At 51.0% G+C, this 12707-nt stretch overlaps 1 protein-coding gene across 1 annotated transcript in view; it reads right to left on the bottom strand.

Moving 5' to 3' along the window:
* Positions 1-37: 37 nt before the first annotated feature.
* Positions 38-12707, bottom strand: part of LOC100951863 (MHC class I polypeptide-related sequence B) — a 55894-nt gene continuing 43224 nt past the window's right edge. Inside the window, exons 3-5 of the mRNA XM_023512962.1 lie at positions 1163-1453; positions 505-594; positions 38-389 (exon numbers count right to left, since the gene is read on the bottom strand). Of these exons, the coding sequence (XP_023368730.1) occupies positions 304-389; positions 505-594; positions 1163-1453 (467 nt within the window). The 3' untranslated portion in view covers positions 38-303. The remainder of the gene's footprint in view (positions 390-504; positions 595-1162; positions 1454-12707) is intronic.

Here is a 12707-nt window from a genome sequence, read left to right as displayed (position 1 = left end):
GGGCAGAGCAGATGCCATGGCCCTCTCTGCTGCCCACTCCTCCCCCTGTAGCAAGAAGAGGCCACAGCTGGACATTCACTGGCCCTGGCCAGCTGAACTAAGGGATAGAGATGGAGATGTGGCTCCTGCTACCTCCCAAATTCCCTGACTTCCACCCTCTGCTCCAGAAGGCCCATCACCTACACTCCTGTCTACGCAGTAGAACACAGGAGGAGACCCGCTTCCCCAGACAGGGGCACTTCCATCTCTAGCCCCTGCCTCTTTCTTACCTGGACCTCTGGCAGCTGATGTCCTCTTCTTGTATCAAAAGACACACACCACAGCCAAGGCAATAACAAGGGCAGTACACAGAATGGCTAGCCGGTGACTCCGAGGCCTCGGGGCATTCCCTGAGAAAAGGGCCTCATCAGACCCAGGACACCCACAGCCACAGACTTCTTTGCTCTCCCAGCCCCAGCCCAGCCCTCCCTGGGACAGAAGCCTCCAGGGTCACCCAAGGCTCACCAGAGAGCACAGTATGAGTGCTCTGATTCCTGCTGTGTCCCATGTAGCCATCCAAGACCTGACTGTGGGTCACATTTACTGTCGGGGCTACTGAAGAAGGAAGAGGAGAGGCAGTGAGACCCAGGGCCAAGCCCTGCTCCCCTCCACAGGAGACACAGGGAGCAGGCTGGGTCCTCCCACTGTTCCCACCCGGCCTAAAGCCCTCACTGATCCCAGGCCTTCTGTAAGCCCTCCTAGGTCCCAATTCCTCAAGACTGGCAAGAAAGAGGAAGGGCCTTGGGAAGGTCGTCTAATGCCCTCAGGTCCCTGTGCTGATGCTGAGGAGGAGGATGTCAGGGGTGGGCTCCTGGGCCATGGGCCAGGAGGGACTCTCCATGACAGGCAGGCTGGGATGCAGAGAGGACGGCCCCCGGCTCTGAGGGCTGCTCTCCTGTCTGACACCCACCTCTCAGGTGCAGGCTTCTGTCAGAGGGCCCACTGCCTTCTCAGATTATGACACTAAATACTTCAGTCTCTGACCCATTGTCTTGAGCCAGTGGCTTTAACAGGAGAAGCTAATCAGAACACAATACACCAACAGAATGTGCAGCCACAGTACAGGAAGGGTCCTTGGGACAGAGCTGGGGGTGGGGTGACTCCTGCAGAACTAGGTCAGCACCTGCTCTCCTGAAGCCCATCCTGGAGTCCAGATATCGCTGTAGCTTCTGCACACAGTCTGCCAGCACAGCGTCGGGGCGTGTCATGGCATCTTCATCCCAGACCTTCCGGATGTTCATTGCCAAGGTGTGAGCTCCTGAGGACGGGGGCACTATCTGCTTCTGAGTCTTCAGGTTCTGGGATAAGAAGAGCTCCCCATCATAGTAGAAATGCCTGAAGCCACTGGTGCTGTTGTCTTCATGGATCTCACATTCCGTTATCTCCTGCAGCGAATGCCGGGCTGCCCCCAACCCTGCCAGAAGCAATGTCTCAGTTCCCTGAACCCCTTGCCTTCTCATCCCAGGGAGAAATGCAGCCCAGAGGGGACCCATCCCTAACTCTCCTTCTGTCCTCCTGTGCTGGCTGAGGACTCTCTCACACTAAACTCCACTGACCCTGTCCTCACCCTTTCCCCTTCCATCCAGATCCAGCAGGAAGAGACAGTCTCTCTGCCCTCAAATCTAGAAAAGGCCCCACCCTTGCCCCCTGCCCACTCTTACCTTTCTGGCCTATGATTTGTGCCAGGGTCATCCTGAGGTCCTTCCCGTTCTCTCTCATGTCCTTGGTCTCTGTGTCCCAGACCTCAATTCCCAGGGATGCTTTTGCCCAGGGCCCCTGGGGCTCTGCCCTGCCTTTCTTCCCATAGAGCAGGAAGCGCTCACCATCCAGATGCCCCTCAGCGAAAAACTTTGATGACACAGATCCATGCTGGGACACTACTGTGAGGTTATAACGAAGACTGTGGGACCCTGGGGAAGAGCAAACCACAGATGAAACCTCTTCCTGGAAATAACTTCATGTCAGTGTCTAACAGATTCTGCCTCCCTGACCTTCGTGGGGATGCAGAAAACACGCATGGGCAAACAGGTAAGAATGAGGATTTCAAATGCAAGGAAAATGGGGAAAGTGGAAAGATGGAGAAGAGGACTAAGGAATGGGAGAGGGGGATGGAGATGGCAAGGACATCAACCAGCTGTCATGGCAGGGTGGCCACATTTTCCCTGAAGGTGTATGGGCAGGAGGTCAGGAGAGAGGCCGCCCTGCAGGGGGCACAGGGGAGCATAGAGGCCAGCAGTGGGAGGAAGGTCTGGCCAGAGGGGAGGAGGGAATGTGCAGGGACTCAGGCTTAGAGGGACCCCTGACCTGAGCAGCTGTGGTGCACAGGCGGGCTAGGGTGCAATTGAGAGTGATGGGGGCAGCCTCTGGGGAAGGGTCAGCACTGATCAAGGGGGAAGGGAGGATGTGGCTGTGAAGTAGGAGAGACAGGAAGGTTGTAGCCTCAGAGAAGTTTAGTGTGGAGGGGCTCATGCCTGTAATCCTAGCACTCTGAGAGGCCCAGGAGAATCACTTGAGCTCAGGAGTTCAAGACCAACCTGAGCAAGAGTGAGACCCCATCTCTACTAAAAATAAAAAAACTAGCCAGGCATAGTGGCAGGCACCTGTAGTCCCAGCTACTTGGGAGGCAGAGGCAAGAGGATCACTTGAGCCCAAGAGTTTGAGATTGCTGTGAGCTATGATGCCATGGCACTCTACCCAGGACAACAGAATGAGACTCAAAAAAAAAGGTAGTTTAGAGTGGGGTCAGCATCCCAGGGGAAAGCAACAGTGTGGGCTTGGGCCCAAAGTAGAATGGCATGGCAAGGCCCCAAGTGAGCAGGTGGATGGACCTGCTAGTGTCTCCTGGGACAGACACGTGTCAGGAATCTCAGAGAGTCAGTTCATGTTTCCAACAAATGGTGCTGGGAAAAGTGGATGTTCACATGCAAAAAAATAAAGTCAGACCCTTAACACACATGCAAAAATTAACTAAATGGACTGGGCACAGTGGCTCATGCCTGTAATCCTAGTACTCTGGGAGGCCGAGGCAGGTGGATTGCTTGAGCTCACAAGGTTGAGACCAGGCTGAGCAAGAGAGAGATCCTGTCTCTCCTAAAAATGAAAAAATAGGGGCAGCGTCTATGGCTGAAGGAGTAGGGTGCCAGCCCCATAAACCAGAGGTGGCAGGTTCAAACCCAGCCCCGGCCAAAAAAAAAAAAAAATGTAAAACAGGGCAGTGCCAATGGCTCAGTGAGTAGAGCCCATATATCAAGGGTGGCAGGTTCAAACCAGGCCCTGGCCAAACTGCAACAAAAAAATAGCTGAGCGTTCTAGCAGGCACCTGTAATCCCAGCCACTTGGGAGGCTGAGGCAAGAGAATCGCCTAAGCCCAAGAACTGGACGTTGCTGTGAGCTGTGACACCACAGCACTCTACGAAGAGCGACAAAGTGAGACTCTGTCTCTAAAAGAAAAAAATTAAATTAAATTAAATAAATAAATAAAAATGAAAAAAACTGAGATAAGAGGATCACTTAAACCCAAGAGTTTAAGGATACTGTGAGCTAGGATACCACAGCACTCTACCAAGGGTGATAAAGTGAGACTGTCTCAAAAAATTAAAAAATTAAAATTAACCAAAAATAAATTAAATACCTAAACTAAAGAACTAAAACTAAAAACTTCTTAGAAGAAAGCACTAGGAATGAACTTGATTAAATAGAAATTAGCAACACTTTCATGGATATGGCATCAAAGCAGAGACAACTAAGAAAAATATGATAAATTGGACTCATCAAAATCAAAAATATCTGGTACATGGGGCTTAGGAGAAGAACTGGGGGTAAGGGGGCAGAGGGTGATCCAGCTCAGCTGAGGGCATCCTGGGAGGAAGGGAGGGGTGGGCATGCATGTGTACAGGAGACTCCATCCTGCCCTGGCATGGAGGTGGAGGGGAACAGCCAGGAGCGGCCCCTCATTGCCCCATTCACCTGCCATGCCTCAGCCTGGAGCCACTGGATGGAGAGACACTTCCACTAGGACTCAGCGCTTGGTCTAGGGGGACCTGGGCCGAGCACCCAGTACTAACAACTTCCCAAACCCCACTAGGTACCTGTGTATTCAACATTTGTCCTATCATAGACCTTATCCCCATTCCACTAAGAGAAAATGGACTTCAAAGAGATAAAGAAACAGAGGCCCAGGGAGCTGAATTTCTTTTCCAGCATTTCCTTCTGGAAGTCTCTCCCCCTTGAGGAATGAGGCTATGGCCCTCACCAAAGCCAGCCTACCCTTCACCATCTGAGGACCTCCAGAGACAGCAGGAACAGACTGAACAGTGTGGGCCAGTGCCCAGGCATCCACCATGAGATCACCAGTCAGCCCTTGAGTGGGGTCCCAGTCTTGCCCTCTGCTGGCCTTTTGTCTGCCTGTCAAACAGGGTCTAGCATTGGCCCCAGGTCCTTTAGGTGTGATGGGGGCATCCCTAGCTATAGCCTCCCTGCCTATTCACCCATCCCCCCTGTAAAGATCCAGGGTTCCCAATTTTTTCCCCTCCTAGAGTTACAGAGACAGGAGCTGTTTCCCTTGTTCTCAAAAAAAAATAAAACTTAAAAACATGTGTGCCTCAAAGGACACAGTTAAGGAAATGAAAAAGCAATCCCCCCTAACAGAAGAAAATATTTGCAAGTCACCTATGTGATGAGTGATTAATATCCAGAATATATGTACAAAGAACTCTTACAACTTAAAAATGACAAAACATTCTACCCATTCAAAAATGGGAGGAGGTCAGGCATGGTGGCTCACACCTGTAACCCTAGTGCTCTGGGAACCTAAGACAGGAGGATTGCTTGAGCTCAGGAGTTTCAGGACAATTTGAGGGACAGCAAGCCCCAGTCTCTGCTAAAAATAGAAAAAATGAGCTGGCCATGGTGATGGGTGCCTGTACCTCCCAGGTACTTAGCCCAGCTACTTGGGAGGGTGAGGCAGGAGGATTGCCTGAACCCAGGAGCCCAGGAATTTGTGGTTACTGTGAACTAGGCTGATGCCATGGCACTCTAGACTGGGGTAACAGAGAGGTACACTGTCTAAAAAAAAAAAAAAAAATCCTTCCTTTCAAAAAAAAAAAAAAGAAGTTCTGACACATGGTACTACTTGGATGAACCTTGAAAACATTATGGTGGGCTCGGCACCTATAGCTCAACTGGCCAAGGCACCAGCCACGTACACCTAAGGTGGCAGGTTCGAATCCCCAGCCCGGACCCGCCAAACAACAATGATGGCTGCAACCAAAAAATAGCCGGGTGTTGTGGCGGGCACCTGTGGTCCCAGCTACTTGGGAGGTGGAGGCAGGAGACTCATTTGAGCCCAGGAGTTGGAGGTTGCTGTGAGCTGTAATGCCACGGCACTCTGCCCAGGGGGACAGCTTGAGGCTCTGTCTCAAAAAAATAATAATAATAATAAAAAATAAAAAAAATAAAATAGAAAACATTATGGTAAGTCAAATAAACCAGAAACAAAAAGATAAATATATGATTCCACTTATATGAGGCACCAAGAATGGTCAAGTTCATAGAGACAGAAAGTAGAACGGAGTCACCAGGGACCAGGGAGCTAGGAATGGGGAGGTGCTGTTTAAGGGTACAGAGGTTCAGATTGTACAAAAACATGAATGCAATTAGTGCCACAGAACTGTACATGGAAAAATATTAAAACAGTAAAATGTATGTTATGTGTATTTTACCACAATTAAACAACAAACAAGGAACCATCATGGTGTACCCCAGAATAATACAGAATTAGAAGGGAGGGTGCTTGTGAAAGGAGGGAAAACCAAAGCAGCCAGGCCAGAGCCACAGCCTGAGGAAGGGTCTGCAGAGAGGAGCAGAGCTGGAGAGGAACAGTCTCTCCCCAAAAGAGGGTCAGGGTTAGGAAACCACCCAGGAGAAAGGCAGTGCTGGGACAAGGTCCACAGGACAGGGATACCACAGCCGACAACAAGGCAAAACTAAGATTTTGGAGACATGCTATAGGGAGTCAAAGAACCAAAAGGGAATGATGAGGGTCAAGGAGCAGGTGGACCAAGAGCCCATTTGGAGTCTGGTGGGGAAGTGGAGATGGTCAGGGCAAGGATTGGGGTGGGGTAAGCATGGGGCAAGGGCAACTTAGGAGAACTTAAGTCAGGAGAGGACAGGAGAAAAGAGGGGGTCTCTGGGTGAGAGAAGGCAGAGGCTGTGAATGGTGAGAAATTGGTGAGGGCCCCCAGCCAGCTGGGCAAGGGGTGGGAGCAGGATGAGGTCCCCCCTCTGGGTGGAAAGGCCCAGAGGAACCAGAGAGAGCGCGCAGCTGCTATGGGCTGGAGAGCAGGCCCGGGAAGGGTAAAGCTCAGAATGAAGATGACAGGGGCCACAGCAAGGCAGGGCACAAGCAAGCAGCTGTACTGGGGAAAGGGGGATTACACTGTCTTGATCCCCTTTAAGGCCTAAGTGTCATTCTCATCAGAGATTCCCTTGGGACAGCTGGAGGGGAGTAGAATGGAGGGAAGACCCCTGAACTAAAGGCACCACCAGAAAGTCAGGGTCAAGGCATTGGAAGGGGTGGCATACCAGCAGCACTGGGTGAAGGCTCCTTGCAGGAAGGGCTCATAGGGAAGGAGAAAGGCCTTGCAATAGTGCAGGAGGGGGCGACCTCAGAGGGCTCCCTAGAAATGGATTGGAGAACTGTGGCCAGGAAGGGAGAGCAGGGAGGCAGGGAACTGTATGAGAGAAAGGAAAGGGTGAGGCAGACAGGGGAGGAGGTGGGAGATGTGTGTTTAGATCAGTAGGGTTAATAGTGGGGGGTGGGGAGGGTACAAGGGAGGAGAGAAACCCAAGGAGTGGGCAGTAGGGAGAGTGGGGGTGGGACTGAGAGGAGTCACAGGAATAATCCCTGACCTCAGAAGAACCTGAAGGTCAGGAGCAGCCACAGTCCCCACAGCAGCAGTACAAAGTGCCAGCTCGTGGTCCTAAGAAAGAAAGGCTCCTAACTCCAGGTACTGGGGCCCCAGAGCTGAGAATATGCTGACTCCGCGGAAAAGACAGGGCTTTGGAGGACCTGAGAGCTGTCCCCCTACCTGAGGAAAGCGGTTACCAGAGCAGCAGAAATGGAAGGGCCCCCGAAGGCCATTCAAAGGAGCAATCCCAGAGGCAATCCGGGAACCCAGGAGCAAGAAAGACCGGGATGTCTGAAAAGGAAGAGGAAGGCACCAGAGCCAGGTGCAACCAGAAGAAAATGCAGCGGGGGGTGAGGGGGTTGGATGCAGGGGGTTGGTGAGGGGGATGAAAAGGAATGAAAGGGGGTTTGAGGGATTGGGAATGAACGATCCCGAAGAGGACTGAAAAGAGGACTGAAAAACAGGGGGTTGAGGTGGGGATGAGCAATACCGAAGAAAACTAGAAAGACTTTGGATAAAGGGGGAGAGGCAGGGGGATGTGTGACACCAAAGAGGACTCAAGAGATTGGAAAAGCAGGAGGGAGATGTGACGGCGCTGGGCCGAGTCCAGCTCCTTCCCCTACCCCTCCCGCCACCTCACCAGACCCCTCCTGTGCAGAACGACTCTCGGCGCCACCTACCCAGACCCCTGGAAACGCTCCCGGGCTCCGGCTCCGCTGAGGACCGCCTGAAACTCCGTTCACCAGGAGAGGCCGCCCCGAGTGCGAATAGGGCAATGCTGGCCAGCAGCAACAGCACACGGCCCATGGAGGTCACAAGAAAGGAAGGCTCCTAACTCCAGGTACTGGGACCCCAGAGCTGCTCCTGGCCAACTTTGCCACCCGAGCGGCCACTCCCGCGGCCGCCGCGCCACTTGCAAACCCGGATGATCCGCTCGAAGTCGGCGAACTCCCCTTACGTCGCCTCGCCCCACCCCACCAGCGCCGCCCGCCAATGAACTGAACACCGGCACCGACGCCGCGGAACTTCAGGCCAATCAGAGCGGCAAGTGAGCGCAACACCTGGTGGAAAGTTCTGACGCTAGAAAAGGTGTAGCGCAGGTGGGCACCACTCAACGCAGCGAGCGGCTTGGAGTGCTAAAGGGCACAGCCCCAAGCTGATGAGTACTGCCAGGGCTCTGCCGCCCTTCCCTGCTTCGGCCACCCCTCCATGCCCCGCACGCCAACCGCAAGCAGAGCTGGTCTCGCCAAGCTCCTTCAGATGGCCAGGCCGTCCTCGGCCTCCGCTGGTTCCTTCTGGACAAACTTAAGAGAAGAGAGCGCGCGGGGTTGTTCCCCCAAACACATTTCCCTTGACCCGCACAGAGTTACTGGCAATGTGACCAGTGACCAGATTCTCAGACCTATTTGCAGATTTAGGCCACCTCAGCCTCTCAGAAGCACCTCCCTGAGTTGAATCGCTCAGAAGCCAAACACTCTCAGACAGTTCAGCTTTTAATCTCCTTCTCTTTGACTGGAGGCCAGGTCTCCTTTCCTGTAGCCATATCCTGTAAATGTCCAAACTCTCCCACTTCAGCCCCTGGGTAACCACCCCAATAAGGTGGCTCCCCAAGGTCTACCCCGACAACAAACCTTCCCCAGACTTCCTTTTGCCACCTGCCTTAGGGTCTGCAAGGATAACCTACACCTGCTCCTCACCCTCCCCTGTTTCTCCTAACAGCATCATCCTTCTCAATCCCTTCTGATTTCCCCTGTCCCCTGCTTCTCTAAGACCGGAAGTCAGCTCTGTTAACTCTTTTTCACTCCCAAAGCCACTCCCTTAGTTCAGGCCTTCCTCTCTCTACCTTCCACCTGGAGCACTGCTCAGGCTTCCCAAACACTGCGCCTGCTCCAGTTATAACCAGAGTATTCCAGGCCACCCCCAGTGCCCCATTATGGAATTTAACACGTAACACCCACAGCTGCCACTACATAGATTGTGGCATTAATCCCCATTTCTCTGACATCTCCCCAGAGTGGCCTCCCTGATCTCCTCAACCTGTCCCCCCAGGATGCCACTGCTTCAACAGTCTCCCTCCTCCAGACTACTATCACCTGTACCTTCTATCCCAGCAGACCTCACTTCATCCTAAAATCTTCCCAGTCAGGCTGGTCCCACCGCAGTGGTGTTTACAACTAATTGATCACAACAAATTACAAATTACAGAGTGGTTCCTTCTCCACTCCCACTGTCTCTCTTTACTAGCCTTTAAACAAAAAGGAGAGAAAGAAAATCTTCCCAGTTATATAGGCACAATGATGGCACAATCTGGTGATTCTGCTAAAAGATACACTTTAAGGGAGGTGCCTATAGCTCAAAGGAGTAGGGCACTGGCCCCATATGCTGGAGGTGGTGGGTTCAAACCCAGCCCCAGCCAAAAACTGCAAAAAACCAAAACAAACAAAGATACACTATAAAAGGGTGCTTATGTGGTACATGAATTCTATTTCAATAATAATAATGCCTTCTGGAAAGCCTTCTTCTACTGAAAGATTTGCCCTAACCCAAACACATTCTCTTAACACATTATCTAGCCAATGATCCTTAAATTTAACCACTTAATAGAACCACCTGGACAGTTTGTGTTGTTTGTTTGTTTGTTTTTGTTTTTTGCAATTTTTGGCCAGGGCTGGGTTTGAACCCACCACTTCAAGCATATGGAGCCAGTGCCCTACTCCTTTGAGTCACAGGTGCCGCCTGACCTGGACAGTTTTTGATTGTTTTTTGAGACAAAGTTTCACTCTGTTGCCATAGGTAGAGTGCCATGGCATCATTATAGCTCATAGCAACCTTAATCTCTTGGCCACAGCTGGGACTACTGGTGCTGTCCACAATGCCTGGATAATTTTTCTATTTTCAGTAGAGAGGTTTGGGGGGTGGGGGTGTCTCACTGTTGCTCTAGCTGGTCTCGAACTCCTGAGCTTGGGGGATCCTCTGGCCTGAGCCTCCTTGAGTACTACAATTACAGCCATAAGCCACCATACCCAGCCTCATTAATTATTTATGTTGACCATCATACTTTATTGAGCTCAGCAGGGACTGGGGTCCTTTCATTGCCAAAGGTCACAAGGTAATGAGGGGCAGAGAGGGAGAGGACTCAGCACCCCTGAGGTGCTCCCCAACCTCCCTCCACAAAGTCTACACTCTTTGCAGGATGTCTTCAGTATGTCTCAGTTCAGCTCACTGGGTAAAGAAGAATTTTAATATTTCAATCTAAATGATATCAATAGGTGGCACCCTTAGCTCAGTGATTAGGGCGCCACCACATGCACTGGGGCTTGTGGGTTCAAACCCAGCTCGGGCCTGCTAAACGAAAAAAGAAAAAAAATAGCTGGGCCTTGTGGCAAGCACCTGTACTCCCCACTGCTTGGGAGGCTGTGGCAAGAGAATCACTTGAGCCCAAGAGTTTGAGATTGCTGTGAGCTATGACACCACCACAGCACTCTACCAAGGGTGACAAAGTGAGACTCTGTCTCAAAAAAAAGAAAGAAAGAAAAAGAAAAAAAGAAAAGAAAAGAAAATGATAACAATACTAAATATGAAAGATTTGTTCTAAGGCATTTGAGGCATTTGGAGGAGATGGCCAGGAGACATGAAGCTGATCTCCCACTTTCTAGGGGAAGGGGAGGCCCTAATGATCTTGGATGTGAGTCACTCCCTAAGACCCAGGCCTGGCCACCCCTCTCCCACCAACCCTTCTAGGTCAACTTCTGTACAAAATCCTTTCACTTCACCCCAACCTCTCCAGCCTCCTCCTTCTCTGATTCAGAAACTACTTTTTCTCCCCTCAATCACCCCCTCTGGACCCCTGGACTCACGAGAATAAAGACGACTTTCTCTCCTCAGACCTTGTGTGTCACTGCTGCCTCCAAAAGTGAAAGAGAAACTTCCCAGTGCTGTCTGTTACACACCCCAGGGTAGGGTGAGGCTGTGCTCAACTGCTTGGAAATTTCCAGTCAGCACCGCCCTTCCACCCACCCCAAGTTTACTGGGAGGACTGAAAATTAAGATAATCTGGCCTAAGGAAAATAAAAATACTTATTTCTTTTTGTTTTTTTTCTCTGTTGCCCTGGGTAGAGTGCTATGTCATGTCATCTTAGCTCTCTGCAACCTCAAACTCTTGGGTTCAAGGGATCCTCTTGCCTCAGCCTCCCAAGTAGTGGGAATTACAGTTACCCACCACAACTCCTGGTTGTTTTTTAGAGACAGGGGTTTCCACTCTGACTCAGGCTGTTCTCGAACTCCTGAGCTCAAGTAATCAGCCCGCCTTGGCCTCCTAGAGTGCTAGGATTACAGGCATGTCACCATGCCTGGCCTCCTAGTGACATCTCTCCACTCCCACTGAAATTGGCCTCAGAGTTGCAGCTGAGCACTTGACACTGAGGCAGGAAGTTATTTCTGAATTTGCACCTGGCTGATCTGAAGGGTGTTCCTAAAAGTTAGTGTCTGAGCAGGCGGGCTCTGGGGGGCATACAAGTGCCTGATGAGGAGAGACTAGACAGATGGGAGGTCTCCAAAGTGAGCTTCAGGGGCTCTGTGGCCCAGCAAAGAACCACCTTTTTTTTTTCTTTTTGAGATGGAGTCTCAAGCTGTCACCCTGGGTAGAGTGCCCTGGTATCATAGCTCACAGTAATCTCCAATTTGGGATTAAGTGATCCTGTTGCCTCAGTTTTTCTATTTTCAGTAGAGACCTGGTCTTGCTTTTACTCAGGCTGGTCTCAAACTCATGAGCTCAAGCAATCTGCCTGCCTGGGCCTCCCAGAGTGCTAAGGTTACAGGTGTGAGCCACTGGGACGGGCAAAGAGCCACTTTTGCCTGTGGCTTCCTGTTCCACTGCACTGTCTGATAGGCCATCCTAGGCAGCCCCATCATCTGGTAACCATTTCAAACACCTACTGTGTGCTGGGCATTGTCTTTAAAGGAGCTGGGGCTGAGGTGAGAGGAACCAAACCCTCTTTGCCCTCAACATTGACCCAGTCTTTCTCAGGCAGAGATCAGTACAGAACTTCTAACACAAGTGGTTAGTGGGACATGTGCATTTGGTTTTTGAATATATATGCAAACCATCACTCTGACCAAGGAGTTCCAGAAACCCAACAAAAGAAACAGTATTTCAGCTGTGTTTTAAGGTATAACTAGGAGCCTGATAAGACACTAAGGACAAGAGAGCACAACACAGAATCCAGGACATGGATTTCTTTCCATGGGCCAGCCCAGGACTCAGACTAGGCTGATTCAGGAGCGCCTGGCAAGAAAATGCATCCCGCATCTGACTGTTCAGAAATCACAGCTACTCAGTATTAAGACTTCAGGGGGTGGGGGTGGGGAGGCAGGGCTGACTTGAAAGAAAAAATTCTGCTGGAGGATTTATTAAAATTGTAGAGCTTCTGATTCAATGAGGTCTGGGATAGGGTCTGAAAATTACATTGCTATAGACCAGTGTTTTTCGACCTTTTTAAAATCTCATAGCACACTTGAACCTATAGTTGAACTTCCAAGGCACACTTAAATTTTATGTCAATTGAAAAAAAATTTTTAAAAAGAGAATATATTGGGTGGGAACTGTGGCTCAGTGGGTAGGGCGCTGGCCCCATATACCGAGGGTGGCAGGTTCAAACCCAGCCCCGGCCAAACTGCAACAACAAATAGCCGGGTGTTGTGGCAGGCGCCTGTGGTCCCAGCTACTCAGGAAGCTGAGGCAAGAGAATCGCCTAAACCCAG

This window comes from Otolemur garnettii, unplaced genomic scaffold (genome assembly GCF_000181295.1).
Source record: "Otolemur garnettii isolate 467f Iridium unplaced genomic scaffold, OtoGar3 scaffold00031, whole genome shotgun sequence".
In the NCBI taxonomy this organism is placed as follows: Eukaryota; Metazoa; Chordata; class Mammalia; order Primates; family Galagidae; genus Otolemur; species Otolemur garnettii.
Note: the sequence above shows the minus strand (reverse complement) of the source record. Positions and strands in the feature narration are given on the sequence as shown.